General features: G+C 37.2%; 1 protein-coding gene across 1 annotated transcript; it reads left to right on the top strand.

Annotated features, from left to right (window-relative positions):
• Positions 1 to 422: 422 nt before the first annotated feature.
• On the top strand, positions 423 to 14,938 carry LOC134843944 (protein couch potato-like; the record flags this gene model as incomplete). The annotated part of the gene is given in 11 exon segments (XM_063860310.1): positions 423 to 500; positions 591 to 635; positions 710 to 724; positions 865 to 927; positions 1,196 to 1,682; positions 2,503 to 2,554; positions 2,660 to 2,825; positions 11,993 to 12,519; positions 13,883 to 13,955; positions 14,038 to 14,157; positions 14,368 to 14,938. Coding segments are annotated over 11 exon segments (1,830 nt in total), but the record flags the coding sequence as incomplete, so codon positions are not given.
• Positions 14,939 to 20,022: the final 5,084 nt, after the last annotated feature.

Genomic DNA, 20,022 nt, shown 5'->3' on the forward strand with positions numbered 1-20,022 from the left:
AGTCATTTTTCAAAACCGATTACTATGACTCTCAAATATGTCTAATTTCTATTTTCTAATTTAATGAACTATACTTAAAATTACCACCTATTGTAACATGTCACCGTTTCTTGAAAGTTGCTCATACAGGCAGTGAATCAAGGATCAAAGGAATATGCCCTGATACCATCAACTTTTTTGGTCCATAAACTTTTCACTAAAGCCCAATAAATAAATGGTGTAAATTTTCTAATAATCAATAAAATTGATCATTTTTATCATAGAAGAGAGCCAAATGGTTTTTGTAAGCTGAAAAATAACAAAAAGAACTGTTTTTATGCGTCAACTACTCTTTTGATCTTCAGTCTTCTCGCGGCTATCTTTCGATATTATGTTTGAGATCTTTGAAACATTCTGTCGGAATCAAGGATTTTTCCTTTCAGGTAAGGACGCTATTTGTCAGTGGACTGCCCATGGACACGAAGCCGCGTGAACTCTACCTTCTCTTCCGCAACTTCAAGGTCACTTTCCTTTCTTTAACCAGCATCAACATAATTTTAGTATTCATAACATTTTCATTTTTTTTCTTACAAAATGAAACTATTCTCTAGGGTTACGAGGGATCGTTTTTGAAGAACACGCCTAAACTTAACGACGTAAGCATTTTTTTAAAAATTTTACAAAAAACCAACCAAGTATGTGAGCTCATGTTTTTAATTTTGTGTTTTAGGCAAAAACTTATGCGGTAAGAGTCTAAAATCAACTTATCAACTGCATCCATTTTCTTCGCTTTCGAAAATTGAACTTGTATTTATAAGCTTTTATAATAATAATTCAGAGGTTCACCTTTGTTTGCTTGTTTCTTAAGGAAAATATCAATTTTAGCCGGTCGCATTTGTCATGTTCGATTCGAAGTTGAGTGCAGAGAAAGCAAAACAATCTCTACAGGTAAGAACGTGACACTTGTTTCTCACTAATATAAATACTACTTGGACACCAAACGCCAATATCTTTTTCCTAGTAAGGAAAATTGATTGAGCCAGAAACTGCTAGAACACCTTTTCTTGACTTAGAGAAAAAAATATATTCTGAGTTTCTTAGAATTTTCTACAAGAAACAGAAGTTTCTTGTTAAAAATTCGACTGATCGAATAATTAGAACTGAATAGCAAAATGTTCAAACCTACAGCCACATATAATATTCCTTTTAACTTCAGGGCGTGAGGTTTGACCCCGACGTTGCCATGACAATCCGACTTGAGTTTGCGAAGACGAACACCAAAATGCAGAAATACCACAACCACCCAAACTTCATCCATGTGAACAACATAGCAGCCCAGAGCGAAGCACAACAGCAGCAACTGCAAAACATGCAGAACAACACCCTACCCTCTAGTTTGTCTTCCGATCAGAACCAGCCACTCACTTTTGGCCCCTCCTTGAGCGCCTCTTCCAGTTTGCAATCAATGCCGAGTAATGTATCCCCCACATCGCCCACTTACAAACAGGTTCACCCGAGAATCATCCCCAATGGACTGTTCGGCTGTGCCCAAAGGGGGGACAATTTGACTTCTCAAGCATCAGTGATGGGTAGTCACGGCAACTACGTCCAGATGTCTGTAGCACACGTTCCGACGCTAACGGCAGCCAGTCCAGTCGCAGCTATTCCGAGTCAGCAATCTCATCTATTGGCGTCATACGCCGGTAAGTGTTTCTTAATTAAACCGCTTTCGCTCAAAATGCAAAACAAATCTATTTTTACAGCTCAAGGGTCGAGATCCGCGATTTATTTTTGGACTTTCAAGTTCACACCTAAGTTAATTCCGTGACCAATAATTCATAGGCTTGAAACATTTTCATAGTGGCGAACAAAGTCTAATTTGGGTCCTGACCGTCTAAAATTTAGTCGTGATAGTTTAAAATTAGTCGCAGAAGTCTGAAAGTAAGTCGGGATAGTCTAACAAATGGCAACTGTCTAAAAACAAAAATTAGTCGCGATATTTCAAAATTTGTAATATTCTGAAACTTGATTGCGTTACTTTCTTCGAAAATACAGCGGCTATGTTCAGTGGCTACAGTTCGCGACAGTGGCTATGTTCAGTTTCTCGCCAAGTATTAAGTCGAACACCAGAAAATTCTCAAAGAAATAGAATTTTTGTCGGAAATGTTTTGCTTGAAAAACTGTAAGACAGATACCAATAGCGAACTCGTACAGTGTAAATCTGTAGTTAGTTAGTCAAACCTATTATATTGAATAACATAAACAAATTCTACTGGAAAGCAACCGCAGATTTTCCTTCGAAAATTTCACCATTCATGTAGCATTGCAACTTTTTGATACCAGTTTTTGATATAAGTTTATGCAATCTCATTACCAAATTTAAAACTGCACAAGATTATTTAAGTGTTGATTTCGATCGTTTGGTTCGTTGAATATTGAATTTGAATTACCTGTTTTTGGGAGCTCTGGCGAATCTAAAAAAGACTTACGAAATTTTCCTTAATAATTGAAATTTTTTTTCAGGAATGTCGCCATTCATTAGCACAACAGATGCATGGACTTCGCAACAACAAGCGTAAGTTTATTAATTGAATATACTTACTTAAATTTTAACTTGCGTTCAAGTTTTGCCTTATTTGAAGTTTTAGATTACTTGCACTAAAACCGAAACTTTTTTCAGCTTGGCTTACGCGGTCGAACTAGCAGCTGAGAGCTCAACCGGGACAGCGGGATTGACTTACCACCACCACCACCAACCGGGTAACCCTCACACGTCCCCAGCAGCAGCCGCCAATCAGAGCTTCTTCGCCGCCCCCACTGCCGCAAACCTGCAGATACACAATCAGGTCTGTCTAGCATATATGCCCATAAAGCAGAAAGCTATCTATTCACTCAGTTTTGATGTTGTCTGAAGTTGCATTGAACCGCAGCCTGCAAATAGCAAATTTTAACAAATTGCGTAAAAATCAGACGAGAAAACGCTTTTCTGACAGATGGACAAAATGATACGCTTGGTAGAATAATTGGGTTTTGCGCTATTCGAATCTGATGCTAGTCGACATGTTGTCATGTTTAGACTCATAGTCTTTATGGCCCTAATGATAGTTTTATGAGATTCCTATTTTATTAAAATTGCAGAAACTGTCAATACCAATCAATTCAAATTGGCTGAATTAGTCTTTACGAAAGCAAACACTCTTCTTGTTTTTGTTTTAAACTGAAAAGGAATGCTTAAACGCACCAGCATTACAGCATTAAGCACTGACTTGACTTTTAGTCTTTTATCCGATTATTTTTAGTTTGTTTTGTTCTTTTGATCACAATTAAAGTAGTTTTTTATTAGACAAAAAAGAAATCTGTCACAAAAATTTATCCTAACTGCTAGACAATGAAACTGAGTATTACTTTTTTTGCACAAACAATCACACATTTTAATCATTCCTTTATAAAATGGAAATTTAAAACCATCAAAAGGTAATTTCAAGAGAAAATCTGACAAGCCTTGAAAATCCTTTTGGTTGAATTTTCAATTCTTTCCTCATTTTTAAACCGTCATAGGCTTTTGTCTTAAGAGGCGATTTAAAACTAGCAATTCAATGAGAAACGGTGTAGCTAATCCTTGATGAATGCCGGGACAAGTATGAATGCCGGGAGGAGGGGGAGGTTTGAATTTAAATAGGCAGTTGTAGCGTGACAGGGGGTCCCATTTGGGGGGTTTGAATGAATAAAGGACGTGTCAAAGGACCATTGAGAGTAGGTGTCGGGTGGGGGATTGGATTGAATTGAGGTGATGTTTGTTGAATTGCTAGTGAATTTCGACCGGAGATTAATTGGGATGCCGTTTCACCTGTCGCTGTCAGCCAGAATTGCTCAGGCTGGACGTTATGGAAAGTGTCGGCGGATAAGTTCCACTGCAGAAACGGAGGGAAAATGCGAACAAGCTGATTCTGTACTGATATTTGAACTGTGACTTAGTTTCAACAGGAATAGCCGGTTGTTGTGCAAGTAGCTCAGAACGAACTGACTACATTTAAAAAAGTTCAAAAAACATCAATTTTTCGAGGAGAGAGGAAATACGCGCTATTAAGTTTTAGCTTCATTTCGTCTGACAGATTTATATGTTTCCATAAATTTAAGTCCAGTATTAATGCCCATCAGAAACCAAATCCTTGAAAAACGGGACATTTTCATGGCTTTAGAGAGTTGAATAAATGTGACAAAATGGTCAACGCAATTGCCCAATTCTGTCATCTGGCGTGGTTGGCTTTCATAGTCTTCACTGAGATGAATGGGGGCTGGACTGACAGAACAATTGCCCTCTGGGCGATTAAAGGAGGCGGGTTTTTCCCTAATGGTCTGATAAGTGCCCTCAATCAAAAGCAGACCTGCCTGAAATCTATTCACGCCAATTCAATTTACTTCTTGCTCGGCATACTAAGGTGTACATTTCAAATTTAATCATCCCACCAGCCCAGCCCGTCTTCCTTTTCTAAAAATAGTGATCTACTTTTTGCTTTGAAAAAAATGGACACTTAGGTATGGATAAGTAATAGTTCTCTATCTTGCTTGAATCATGCAAGTTTTCTTTTAAAAATCAAAATTTTTTTTTAGCTGATTACTTTTTTGTTGATACTTCATGACTCAACCCAATAGATGAAGTGCCGAACAATCAACCAGTCTTGAATTGGTCACATCCAAAATTACCATAGTTAAATTTAAATCAGCAGCCATAATTAATTCAAAGCATTGAAGTACTCTTCTGTGCAATCAGCAGGGTCATAACTAGAAACTGAATAGAAATGAGTTGCGAGAATGGAGCGAGTGGTTAGGCGGGAAAAGAATAAGGGGGACTCAGGGATTTGCAGATAAGGGCCGAGTGATTGTGAACTTTGACAGGGGTGGAAGGGTTGGGAAGGGGTGAAAGGAGCAACCCAGCGAGGGGTTGATTCAAATTCGAGTCTCAATTGACGGGTCTAGGTCCCCCGAGATCCCTTGCCAAATTGGGTTGCGCATGGAAAATGTCGCAATTGGTGCCTCAACTATCTAACGGGTTCGAATTTAATTAGAGCTCCCTGTCTGTCCTGATGATTGACGGTAGCTGGGAACCCGCAGGGAAATACCGAGGCAATCCGTCCAAATTTCTCAACCTAAATTTGATGGCAATTTGCAAACCAAAACACACCAACACCTAATGAAATAGTCTACCACTACTTTATCAGAACACAATTTAAATCAACTAACTGCCTTTCAAATCTTTTATCTGACCCTCCTGTATCTACTTCAAGTTATAACAGTCTAAATAATACCAAACGTTCCCTCCGTTAACCGGGAAAGATAATATTGTCAAACTTTCGATTAGTTTACGAGCAGTTGCTAACTTAACAAAACATAGAAATGTTCTACACTTTTCTGATAGAAAAATTGTTGACGTAAAACGTTTGCATTTTCAGAATGTTTGCTACAATTGTTGACATTCTGCAAACCCAAAGTTTAAGCGTCTTAAGTGACAGTGTTTCCAAATCACCCAGCAAGAGTTTTTATAATTTGAAATTTAATCTGGAAAAGGGGCAGTCGGATTCGATTTGCCGGCCGGCTACCTTCAAAATTAACCGGCATTTGAATCTTTACCTGTCACTGATTTACAAGTAATCTTGAAGTGTCCTGGAGAGGAATGCTAAAGTGTCTTGAGTTGCATTGGTAGGAAGGTTGTCTGGAAAATTATCAACACTTCGTAAATCTCAAAGTTAGACCCCGTCGTGAAAGATTTCGATACGTTTTTCATTCACAGTTTGAACAGTGAACAACAATTTTCAGGGTGACAAGTGGAGTAAAAAATGGTTTTTAACAAACTTCACAGGTTATTTCGACTGGACTGATTTGTTTTACGTTTCTCTGTAATGAAGTTAATTTTACGTTTTAAAAATATATATCCCGACCCTAAATGTCTTAGGTATTGTTTCTTTTATCGAGCATCAACGCAACCGCAGCTATAATCGGCGAGCCACTATTCTCCGCTTCAAATTTTGATGGGGGGGGGGGGGGTAAAAATTTTACATCGCGATTTCGGATACTTCAAAAATTGGTTGTCGGTGATCGAATGGTTTATAATTTAAGAATCTATCAACCGTGATATGCATTCCAAAAGTACAGAGGTTATTCAAATTAATCGAATAAAACCGGAAACTTTGAATTTGTTTTTTTTTCAAACTGAACCAGCTTTAATCAATAAATGATGAACAAAGTTGCATAAAATTTTACAAAAATATACGGGTCATTTTGGTTTCAACTTGCTTGATCAAAAATTACGCAAAAAACGCTTCGCCGTTTTTCAAAATTTCAATGTTTCAAAAACAAAAAACAAAAAAAACACTTGATTCAGAACTTTTTGTCCGGATCCTGCAAAGCAGGTTGCATGATTTTAATTCTAGCTAAATTCAATGCATTGTCTTTGCTCAATTTAGGCACTGAACAATTTGAACCGGCACTGGAAGTTCTTTGAAAAAAATACGCAGTGCCAAGCAAACCTAATGTTCATATTGCCGTTTTTTAAATCATTACAAATAAAATATTATGGTAGAAAACGCTCCTAAAACACCCGCAATTTTGTGATCAAAGTTTTCGAAAACCTTGTTTTCGAAATGTGCTTTATATTTCAACAGATAGCACAAAATAACAAGAATAGCCGGTTGCTGTGCAAATAGCACAGAATGTTCCGACCATGTTCCGACAAAAAAATATAAAAAAGTTAGTGCTGATTTTTGTGCGTGGTGTGATGAGAAAATCAAAAACTTATAATTTAGGCAAATTCAATAGCCACAGAAAAAGAAGAAATGCAAAAAAAAAACGATTTTGTCGAAAAATGAAGAGAGAAAAAATTAGAAAACTTGTAATTATTTTTCCTTTTTTGAAATTTTGAAGTTTGTATTTCAAAAACGGCACTGAAAACGTTTTTATAAAATGCCTACTCTCCTGTTTTACTTGCTCAAATTTAGACTAAAACTTAAAAAATTTCAGAGTTTTTTCGACTCTGGGACAACGCTTTGACATTTTTAAAAAGCCATTCAAATAACGACAAAAAGGACTTCTTTGTATATGACTTGATTCATTCGAATGATTTATTGTGGTAAATGATTTTAGTTGACAATCAAAATAAGATTGCTTGCTCACTTTGTTCGCTTGAGATTCAAAACTTCGAAGAATAATTAACTGAGATGAAAATAAAAATATTTGCTCTTACTTCTATAAAAAGCCTGAACACTTGCTTTACTTACTCGAAACACACTTAAAAGGGTTTCATTTGAATAAAGCATTGGATCCATTCCAATGATTATTTGTGATACCTGATTTTGCTTAACAAACAAAAATAAAAAACTGAAACACGCACGATTACAAAATTCCTCCACATTTTCAATGGTTGAAACAAAAATATTGTTTGCTGAGAAGGAAAGAATTGTAATTTTACGTATCGTTATCATAAGTAGTTAATCAATTTTGCCCATAAGTCAAAACAATATCAATCAAAAATTCCTAAAATTAGTCATTTGGCTTAAAAGATCTATGATGTTTTGAAGTTTTTAAAACCAAAACATTTTTTTCCTATTGATTCCTTCCTTACAACCAATTTTCGGCCAACCAATATTTTTTCTAATGGTGCCGCTAGAGCCAATGAAATTTAAGGAACGTTATAACCATATTTTTTAAGAAACCCTCTTTTTGTACTTAACTTGAGTTATAACCATTTCCCACTTCTTGTACTTGTCTCGAGTGTTATTCTATGGGTTATAGTAATGTATTTGGGCAATAAATGCTACCGCTTTTTTAATTGTCTCGAATATTCCCGAGTATTCTTCCCCCATACGAATTTTTTTACTGGTAACTTAACATTTTAAAATTTTTTCGTTGCATTTTCCTCTCGCAGTAGAGGTCTCAGTTTGTCTGTGAAACTCGCTGCATTTCGGATAAATTTTGACTGATGATTTACGCTACCCATAAAGGATCCAAGCTGCTTAAGCAATTTTGGTGTGTTTGATTTCAGTATCGCCTCTGTTTTTGTTATTTTTGGTTTAATTCCGTCCGATAACAATTTATGACCTCACGGTTGGACAGTGCTTTGTTCTCATCATCGAGTCGTCTCAGTACATCCGAAACTAATCTTCTTGTTCATTGCCTTTTGACACAATCAGAATATCATCTGGAAGGCAAAACATTTTTTTTTACGTGGTTTATGGTTGGATCCATTGCCTTTTGGAACTTTGCTGACATGTCAGCCAGCCCATAAAACCCGCTAAGAACCCGATATGTACCTCTTGCCTGTCCTCTTATAATATTAAAGTTGCACTGCTTAGCTGTTTCAGCAGTTAGCTTTAATTGGGATAAGCGTATTTCAAGTCTAGAACTGAGACGTATAAAGTTTCTTTTGTGTTCGCTGTTACTATTTGACTAATTCCATCCAACAGTTCATCAACATTTGGCATCTGATACTTATTCTTGAACAAATGGCTAATAATTGGTTTGGCGTCCAATGCCAATTTTTTTATATCATTTTTTTAAACCATGATGACAATTGGGGCTATAAAGGAATCGCTGGTAAATTTGTCTAATCGTTGAATGTGCCCTTCTTTTAGAAGTTTGTTAAGCTCAGTTTGCACCTTTTCTTGAATGTGGATCGGTATCCTCCTATCTTTTTCTTTTATTGGACATAAAAAGGTTTTTAAATTTCGTGTTCATAACGTGGTTTTTTGAACATCCTTGCCGATCAAAAAGCTTCGTAGGTTTTTTATAAAAGTGATTTTTTTAACCTTCCGACTGCTCGCGCAGTATCACATCAAACCTCGTTGTTTTTTCTCTGGGTGCCGGCTTTTGAGTAGTGTGTATCCCCACTTTGTGTGTATCCCCACTTTGTGGTGCGGCGTTCGGTAATAAGAAACGATGCTCCTATTACTTCCCATCCTGCTTAACGGATGTTTGCTGTGATCGCTCCAAATATCGCGATTGGTTGTTTAATGTAGTCTACGAACTGTGCCGTCAGGTTTAAAATCTCCATTGTTATAAGTTTCGTGTTCTTAGAACATTTCTCATCTGAACTAGTTGTGTTTTCAGTAATCTTATTTACCCGCTGCGACCGACACTTTTTAGCAAAATGATTGAGTTTGGTGCAGTTTTTACCAAAGTTTTTCCCATAGCTGAAATGACCCTATACCTAATGCAAGTTTTTGTTTCAAAACCGGACCTTCCGTTGTTTTTTTTGTATCATTTGTTCTTCTTTTACATTGATCCCTTGTCTGTCTTCTTTTGTTTGGCCCTTTGTTACCAATAGCTATGATAGGTTCCTGTTTGATTTTTATGTGAGCCCCAATAAGTTGACCTGCTTTTGCACTAGTTGTGTTCAATTATTGAAACAGCTGTATCGTTTGTTTATTTTTTCCGAATTTTGAAAATCTTTTTAGCACGTCTTCGGGTGGAAATGTTTCGAAGGTTAATGTATCTTGCAATACCGTTTTTATTCGTTTTGATATGAATAAATCTCTAACTAATTCATCTTCCAATGTTCCCAGTTCCGCCCTCGCTACCTGTGCAGTTAATGCCGCGTGAAATGCTTCTAGAGTTTCTCCTGTTTCTTGTGATCTGTTAGACAGTTTGTCCCGATCACACGTGACGCTCTTTGTCTTCTCAAAAGAGGTTTTCGCCAGTCTCACCATTTCTCGAAATTCCAGTTTAGATACTTACATATGTGGGTTCTTTTGGACAAATCGTTTTTTCCTTCGGTACCCAGTGCTAGAAATGACCTCGATGCGAGTCGTTTCTGCACCTCATTGTAATAAACATTGTGGCCAACTTTAGGTCCTCTGTCTCTTCTCTCCTCATTCTCTAGCAGAACTCTGTATCGAGCCAATTCGTCTCTAGCTTCCCTATCTGTAACTGCCTGCGCATCTTCAGTTGTCCGTGGTGTCTCTGGTCTTGGAACTGTTTCTTCTAAGATTGGCTTCAGATCTTCCAACAATATCTCTGGGCTTACGTTTTCTTTCACCGTAACTGCCAGTAAAAATTGGTCGAACCAAATTTTTCAGAGATGGGTCACACTGCGCGTTGGTCCAGAGTACGGGAATGCCCATGTCGGTTGTGTTATCTTGAGTCAAAAATCCTGATGGCTGCGCCATGTGATAACTAATAGATTGCTTGCTCAGTAGAGTTGAAAACAGGTAAGAGGTAATGTTAATTTAGACTGATCTTGAGTCTCTTCTCCGCATGTTACATCCGTAGATAATACGGTTAGACTGACTAACAGTCATGAACGTTTCAGGTTGGCACATAATGGCCTTGAGAATATAGTAACAATAATATCTATACATATATTTAACATAACATCTCAAGGTTACTGTAGCAGCAGTAGCACAATTACCAATTAATTTTTGAAAAACATGCTTCAACAACTTGTTTCAGGAATTTACATTAAATTTCAATTAAAGACCCATCTGAAAATTATAGGAAAGGACAATAAATATTACGCAAATCAAAGTAATGTCAAAGTTCAGCTCGCAAGTAATTTTATGTTTCGGCACACATTGAGTTCGGCACTCTTTTGAACAGTCTTTTCATCCAAGTTAACTGTCAAAATCTGGTGTGAGCAGCTAACTTTGATGCCATATGGAAAAATGAGGCTATGAAAAAAATATATATTCATAACGCCATATAACAGAAATAACTCACTTGCAAATCCTCGACAACATCACTATAGATGCTGTCATCTGGCCAAAGGGGAAAAAGTTTACGCCATAAAAATGAACAGGACTGTTTGCATCTGCGCAAAATCTTGAATGATCTGACTGCTTTTTTAAATCGAAATTTAAAAAAAAACTATTTCTTAAATACTAGTTTATACATAAAAAATTAGAACGAGCAAATTACTTGCCATAATTCAGTTTAGAATAAGACAAAGACTAGGACGAAATATAACAGGCAGGGGGGGGGGGGGGATTTTCAATTTCGAAAATTTTGTCGACTTTTTCTTTCTTAGGTTGACCGAATTGATATTGATTTTTCGAGCTCTTCCTAAGCAGGCTTAGTCCCTGTTTTGGCCAAATTTTTCAAATTTTGTGCGCCGCAGGCAAAATTTTGAAAAACAGTCAAAAAAAGGCGTTTTTAGGGCACTTTTTGGACAATTTTGACCAAAAAATCACATTTTTTTGGCGCGCGCTCCCTCCTCAAAATTAATAGATATTGGCGCCGAAGGCGCCTTTAGAAAAATTTAAGGATCGGTCGGCTGAAAATGGATTTCTAAAAAATACCAAAGGGGGGACCCTTTGGGTCGGCAGGGGGTCGAATCCCTGCGAGGGGAAGCGTCCGCCCCCCGCCCCCCTCTGAATCCGCCCATGATAACAGGCGTTCCCAATCTCGGTTTAAGTAGTCAAAGTAGTCAAACTCGAACCCCTATAAGTTTACAAAAAATAGACAGAGAAAATTTTTTTGTATTTCTGAACACTGAATATCTTTCATACTGTATAAAAAATTCCGTCAAAAACAGCTGTAAAAGTCGAAGTTTGTTTCGAAAAAAACACCCAAAGCTCATTTATACACGGAAAACTACACTTATAATTCTAAATTGGCTACTTTTTTGAAACTAATATTCGTCAATTTTGTTGCACTAGGATTTTTAACTAGTCTTGTCTCTCCAAGAAAAGTTTGTAGTTTCGTTATAAGTCGGTAAAGGTTAACAAAAAATCAAACTTTGAAACCGTGAACAGTTTTCTTAAAAAGACAAGAAAAAGTTAATATATAATCGAACGAAATGTCAAAACTTTTGGAAAAATAACATCCAAATTTTTTTTCGACGCGAAGATGGAACACCAAAATTGATGGTGTTGTTGCGGACTTGAAGTAGATTTACCTCTTTTATGGTTTTTCTTATTTGAGTTGAATTGGTGATTTGTTCTCGTTCTTTTTCTTCTTTTGAGTTAGATAATTTTCATTTTTGTTAATTTTCTTTTTTCATTTCGCTTTTCTTTTCCTCTCCCAGGTCGCACAGCACCAAGCCGCATCTGCACTGTTGTCCGCGGCAGCCGCCAATGCCGCCAACATTAACCAACATTTGCACACCACACACCACAGCCACCACCAACAGCAGCACCACAGCAGCAGTCACCTCCCCCATCTAGCCCACGCCGCCGGGACACCACAGCAACACCAGCACCAGCACCAGGGGCAGACAGCTGCAACCCTCCTGCCCCAGACACACACGGGTGCCGCCTTAGGTGCAGCCGCCGCCTCGCAACAGGCCGCAGCAGCCATGTCCACTGCCCAGCTCCTAGCCCAATTCGCGTCTCAAGGTCACGCCACCGGACACCCGCAACTCGCCACAGGCCATCCGCTGCACTCGCCGACAGCAGCCATTGCGATGCCTTCGTTCGCGTCGCCTGCAGCGGCCTTCGGGGCCCACAACGGATTGGGGTCTATGACGGCGCCGACCACAAATAACAGCACTTTGTTCATTGCAAATTTGGGACATGGATCAACTGAAGATGAGCTCAGTCTCATTTTTAATGGGTCAGTTTTCCCGAGTGTGTTTTTTCATCTATTTCCAAATTTGTTCATAATATTAAAATTTAATTTATTGATCCACAAAATTGAAAAAACCGTCATACGAGATCTAGAACACGGTCCTCGTAGTTTTAGTTTGTTTTCATCAAATGGTAAAACCTTAATTGGACCGAAAAAAATGAAAACTTGGCTCAAAGTAATTGCTTACAAAAATCGCTTAAAAATTAACAATGCGAGCTATTGTTTTGTATAAAACCATCCCCTACAGGCTATGTTTAAGTAAACATAGCAAGACTAAACAGCAAGCCTCAATTCAATTTACTACGATTTCTCAGAAGGATTAAATTTCCGCTCATATATCCGCCAAATATATCAGCAATATATTTAAAAAAACCCATAACTTTGCGAAAACTGATCGGAGGTGATTTTTTTAAAACTTGAGCTCAGGATAACAATACCTTTCAGGTGGTATAAAAAATGGCTAATGGTTTCGACTTTCGAAGAAAACGAAATATTTATGCTTGGTGTGGTTTTTTATTCAGTCAATTTTCGGAAATCAAAATAAAAGTTTTTAACAAAAACCCCTTATACCCCATTAAAGATATCGACTTGAAATCGAGCGTAAAAAATATTTTACCTCCAATCCTTTTTTACAAAGTTATGGGAGTTTGAAAGTTACTAATTCAGCCATGCTCTGGACTAATTTATGCGCACTTTGAAGATTTTATCCATAGATCTGAAAGCGTAACACGATTTATGCGTGGCAAATTATTCCGCAAAAAAATTATTCAGTTCCAAATTGAATTGCGGCTAGATAATCGGTCGTATTAATGTCTTACGACTCAAATTTCGTACACTTTTTTGAAAGTCGGGACAAAAATATCCTATTCTAAAATATTTCGAGGGTTGAGGTGATCGAACAATGCATCGACTGTAGAGGCTATCAAAAATTCCGCTTTTCGACCCAAATTATATAGGTCAGCCAAATATGGTATCAATACATAAGTCGACGAGGGACGGTACACGGGTCGACCAGTTTAAACTACTTTTACATTCGTTGTTTGTTTTTTTTTCGCCACCAAATTGCTGCCAAAAAATCTCTAAAAGTCTTATCACTTTTTGGTTCATCTGATGAAGTATCACAACGAAAAAACACTTATAGATATCCCATAAAAATAGTTGAAAAGTTCCTACGGTAGATAAAAATGGTCGACAGATTTCTACGAAGGATAGTTCAACCACCTCAACCTGGGTTCGGGGCGAGTATGTACACTAGGTTCATTTTTTGCCTTATATTTTGCAGATGCAAAACATAAAAGTTTTTTTTTCAATTTTACTTAATCATTCAGCTCGCTGTCTATGTTTTTAGTTTCTTTGGGTTCAACAGGCTGAAGATGTACAGAAACAACGGCCAAACTCCAGTTTGTTTTGTCGAATTTAATGTAAGTTTACAAGCCGTATTATTTTTTTTGTTCTGTGTAAGTTTTCTATCCGATTTTGAGTATGTATGAATATTTTTCCCAGTCGTCGGCAGCTGCAATCATTGCAATGACAGCCCTTCAAGGTCACATTCTGAAGTCGTCCGAGAAAGGAGGAATCCGCATCGAGTTCGCCAAAAACCGAATGGGCGAAATTGGAAAAGCTGTACGTCCGTCCAAAACTTCGAATGAAAATACAATTGTATCTAAACATTGACAATTTTATCATAATTTTGTCGAATAGTATACTTTAATGTCATTAAATTGATAAAACTTTTTAAAGAAATATCGAAATTAATCTGGAGATTTGCCTGCAGTAATTTGATAGTAAAACAAATCAACCGTTTTTAGAACGGAAGAGACTTCATTTTTTCAGGGAAGAAAAGAATTGGAGGAATCTAGAAACCCGCAACAGCCGATCAAATCCGAACCCAACGCCGCAAACTCTCAAACAATTAGCAACCCGCCAACTTCCTGCAGGCGAATTGAAAATTCCTCGGGAATGGAACAGCAACCGAACTCGAATTTAGAATTAAACGGTAATGGAGATAGATTCGTTCCTAGATCTCAAGTTTACTGAAAGCCAGATTTCATTTTAATGAAAAAGAACAAACAAACATTTTTGTGATAGTAAATCAATTAGATTTTATGAATCTTTTTATTATGTGTTAAAATTTGAAAATAGTCTCTCAAAGTGACAAAAACTATTTAAACGACCAATACAGGGTAACATATTTTCCGGTGCTACAAATCATTGATTTCAAAATTATGTAATCACTTTTTCTGTCCAAGCATCTGAGATGTATAGACTGTCCGAAAAGGGTGTATTCTGTATTCCAACTTTTCGATCGTGTTTTATATTGGAGTATTGTATTATATTCAATTTGATTTTGTGAGCAATTGCTTAATTTTAATGAAAGTACTCAATTAATCTTAACTTCTTTGTATTTTCAATTTTTAAACAAGTTAGACCAACATTATTCAAAGCGACCTTAGATTCGAAAGTTTTTTTGATCACTTTTGATTACTTTAAATGATACTTTAAAATATTTTGTTACAAATTATAAACAGCATTTCAAACAAAAAAATTCCGAAACAAAATTTGAATTTTTTCTTTGTTGAATCTCTTATTTATTGAAAATTAGCGGTTCAAAATTATTTTGGAGACAATAAAAAATCATCGTTGACGAATGATGTCTGTGCGGAAATAATTTATGTGGGGTTCAGGTATATATCAACAAAATTTCTGGTTATCAGCAAAAAACTACCTCTGTAAAACAATGGTTGGTGGCTTTTTCAGTGAACTCATGCTGCAAAAGGAGTCGCTTGACCTACTAGTTTCCGCTATTGTACTCTGCGACAGTGGAAAACTTTTAAACTGGTAGAAAGAACATTTTAAAAGATAAACACAGACATTTTTTGAAAAAAACTTTCGTAGGAAAAGTTTCTATCATACAATTGGCTTGTATGAAAAGTAACTATTTTATAACTTTTCGGTAGGAAAAAGTCCCTATCTGGTAACAATTTTAGAGCCTTATTTTGTAAGAAGTTGGAAGATTTGTATAAGAAAAGTTCTAAGACTTTTGGTCAATCCGCGAGGTGAAAAGAAACCTGTATTCGTAGCCATCATAGCCAGTGAAACCGTACAGTAGTTTTCTGATAATATTTCAGCCACCACATGAACAAGAGATCTTCTCAAAACAGTAAATCAACGTGTTTGGATAAATAAGTTGCCTAGATTTTTTAAAATACAAATCGCATAGAAAAGCCGACGATGACACTTGAGTGCCCTTTTTCATTAGGAACTTAGACACACGGAAAGCTTCATCTATTGTGGCCAGGTACAATTTTTTCTAAGCAAACAAGTGGCGGGTAAATATATAACTAAATAATATCTAATACATAACTATCTAAAAAATACCTATTTTAAAATGATTTGCGACACAAGTTTAGTATGTAACAATTTCACAATTTCACAATTTCACAATTTTCGACGCTTTAAGTCCAGATATTTTCAAGTAAAAACTGGTTGCGTTGCGCCTATGCAATATGGGTCTGTTGACAGCCGCAAAATTTCCAAGTTAGGACTCATTTTTGTTTCTATAATTGATTACAAAATTTAACTCTAAGAAAAAAAGCCATTTAGTGAGCAAATTTTATGGCAAAGTACCTAGAAACTTATATTTATTTCATTATTTGAGACAATAAAATTTTTTTCGAATCACCAATTTGTTGGTTTTTCAACGCTCATTTTCTCATTTTGTAGTCAAAAATCGTTCATCTTTCATGGTGGCAAAACAGTGATATCTGTTTACTAGAAAATGGAAGAGTATTAATTGTACTACGAAATTTAAGACTTTTTTACGGGGTATTCTATTGAAAAAGTCAAATTAAAAACATCAAATTGTTGGTCAAAAAAATTTTTGCAGCAGAAATAATTGACAAATTGAGGGTTTTATCAAAGTTCAAAATACCATGTCCACAGCACTCAGATCAAGCAAAAGTTTCAAAACGGATGAAATTAGTCCAAACTGATTCTTCTACGTTTTGGATGTTCCAGACTAGTACAAACTTGAAAAGTTACCAACCGAAAACCGGTTACCTGGTTAAAGATAGATAAATATCTTCTATCGAATTTCAAGTTGATTGTAGCATCTATTCATGTCTGCATGATGAAAAATTTTCATAGTGTTTTGAGTTGACAGCAGAATGCTGTAAAAATAAAGTTGCTGAGACTTAAACTTGTTTCTCTCCTAAAAAATTGGCAATAATTTTTACTTTGAAAGTATTGGCAGAAAAACAATCAGGGTGGCTCGTGTATTAGGCTTTGAGCGAAATATAAAACAAAACGAAGTTTAGGTCCAATGAAAATTTTTGGCTAGAAAATTGACCCAAAGGTGTAGCCGAGCACTTTGCACCACTCGAGATACGACGCAAATATCGAAAAACATAAAAAGTTGAGAAAAAAAACTGTTTAAAAAAAATCATTCAAGACAAATTACAGCACAAAAAACAACGTGATTTGGCACCTAAGCCTTCAAAGTTTGATCAGTCAAACGAAAATCCAATAGTTCAATTCGTACCTGATAAAACGTTTGATTTATTACATATTGGAAAAAAAAAGGACGGGAGTCGGACCCCAGATCTTAGGGTGCGAGGAGTACCGCGTTACCTCAAGGTTAAGTGGGAAGGAGTCTGAATGTTTTTAATTTTCAATAAATGAAAAATTTCAATTTCTTACCGTTTTACAGGAAAAGATGTTTACGGGAAAAAAATAGCTCTCGCAAGTGTTGTAATATAATCACGAAAAAACATCAAAAAAGATTTTTTTTTTCAATTTTCTCATCCTTTTATCTCCCCGCACGCCATTTAAAGTACAATGGGATGTAATTCGCGTCTCGTATCCTCTTTATAAGCCCAAATGACTTGCATCATTTGTTGCAATGCAAATGTAGAGTATAGAATGTAGAGTATAGATGCATATAAAACAATAGTATAAATGCATAAAACTGAACCAAAATGTAACAACAATAAGCACAGTTGGCCGAGTGGCCTAAGCTAACGCCGATTATATAGGTTAACAGTTGACGTAGGTTCGAGTCCCCCACCTGCCCATGTATTAATATACTAAAAACGGGGGTTACATCCTATTTTAACTGTTTTTTGGTTCTAATTCGGTTCAGCCTTGATTAAGGTTGACCGCCAAAAAGAGCAATTTGTCTCAAGGACATTACCGACCGGTCCTTGTGGCTAGCTTGCGCCGATTTGTACCAAAAACGCTCAGATGCTAAAAATGTTGTATGATGTCCTGATCAATAGAAAAATACCGAAATTTATCTATTGCCTGAGTTATTTACCGATAAATATCTCTTATTAATTTACGAATTTGGATGCAATTATTTTCGTTTGGAGATTAGCGAGCATATTTTGGCGCCCCACAAGGGACATCGAGGTCTTTCTTTTCACGACAAAGGACACCGAGGTCTTTCTTTTCTCGACAAGGGACCGACCACGACACGAAGTCGGTCGACACGTGGGAGACAAGCGTGGGATCAGCGTGGGATCAGCGACAAGCGATACGTGGGAGACAAGCGTGGGATCAGCGACAAGCGATACGTGGGAGACAAGCGTGGGATCAGCGTGGGATTAGCGACAAGCGATACGTTGGAGACGTCAGACGTCACGTTTCTGAGTGTCAGATCCTGTGTTGCAGATTGCTGAGTGGCAGATCCTGTGTTGCAGATTGCTGAGTGCCAGATCTTGTGTTGCAGATTGCTGAGTGGCAGATCCTGTCTTGCAGATTGCTGAGTGCCAGATCCTGTGTTGCAGAATGCTGAGTGGCAGATCCTTTGTTTCAGATCACTGAGATGCAGATCGATGGTTTGACAACCCTCAACCGGTGCAGCCAATCTCCTAACACTACATAAACTGTAAGACGTTTCCAAAACATTTATAACTTTCCATTCGTGCTATAAATTTATATACGATGTCATTTATGCTAAAAATTTTCCCGCAAGCTAGCCCCCGGTAATTTTTCTCAATACCCAAAAATTTTGGACAGTTCCGTTGAACTGAAATATCTTAGTCGGTACATAGACAAACTGACTTGACATTTTTTTCTCGATACCAAAAATTTTTGGATATATGTGAACGGAATATTAATCAGTGAAATCGGAACATAGACAAGAGGTACTGGACTAGTTTTTTGGGTTGGTTTATGACTCGAACCTGCTGACCAAAATTTTCTGAAAAATTTGGTATAAAAAGTAAAAAATTGCCAAAAAATCCTCAAAACGTCTCCAGAATTCTGCGAAACTGTGCTGTAAGATGACACCAACCTTATGTTAAGTGGTCTGGTAGCGAAATATCAGGCAAATTAAGTTGAGTTTTTTCATCCTCAGGTTTCTTCCGCGTGTGTTGTTGGAACTTCACCAATTTGCCTGATCCCCCACCCACCATTGGTGAAACTGAAAGCCAGTTCGCTTCGAGTAAAACAAAGCCGTTTCAGCCCGTCAGATTATTGACTTCGTTGCGTGACAGTAAAGTTAAGTGGTCAGGTACGGTGATATTAAGTGAGTTAAGTTGAATTCTTTCATCCTCAGGTTTACTCCGTGTGTGTTGTTGGAGTTCAACCGACCTACTTAATTTTCCAACCCCATTGGTACTTAAGCGTAACGAAGCCGTCGCATAGGTCCCCCAAGTGTATGGTATTCATCCTAGGAGCTAGTTCTTTGGATCACGCGCTCCGAAAACTTCCCGCTCCGTCCCAGAAGCGCGTCAAAGATACTTGCTTTACGAAGCCAGGTTTAAGTTTGAACTTTAACGCTAGGGACTCTCAGAAAACGATACAGTACTACCTTCATCACTACTTGTCGCACCGTAACGACCTTGTAATTTGGCACGACGCCATTAATAACTCGATAAGTAGGCACCGCAGCAACAATAACCGCAAGCTGAGTAGTGAGCAACTTGTCAATTTGTTATTAAGGTATAGGACAAACATTTGTGCGATCGTATACTGTAGACGGAACGGAACCGAGGATATAGAGGAAAGTTTAGGTTCAACAGGTATTCTCGTTCTCAACGTCGTTAAAGACTTTATCTCTAAGCGTAAGGCTAAGGACCAGGTACTAATTGAGAAGTACAAAGAGCTTCACCAGCCTCCTTCCCTTGAGTTAAAGACTCTCCTCCTTCTAAGGCGTTATAGCGCTAATCTTAACATCCTTAAGACACGTAAGAAGCGAAACCGCTTACCCCTCAAAGCTCGGAAAGCTATAAGAAATAGGCTTCAGGTAGAAGCTTTGAGACGTCAAGTTCCCCCGTCTTGTAAGCTAATGTTGATTTACTAATGCAAATTTGATTACGTACCAAAACAGTATCTCATTTTATTGATTGTTTTCTATAAGTGAGCTTCCGTAGAATATTGTCAATTTGTGAAAAACATGGACGAAAAATTTCAAAGTAAGATACGCAAGTTATTCGAAACCCGTCTAAATCTAGAAAATGAGCTGCTTAAAGGTCACTCATTATT

This window comes from Symsagittifera roscoffensis, chromosome 4 (assembly GCF_963678635.1).
Source record: "Symsagittifera roscoffensis chromosome 4, txSymRosc1.1, whole genome shotgun sequence".
Classification (NCBI taxonomy): domain Eukaryota; kingdom Metazoa; phylum Xenacoelomorpha; order Acoela; family Convolutidae; genus Symsagittifera; species Symsagittifera roscoffensis.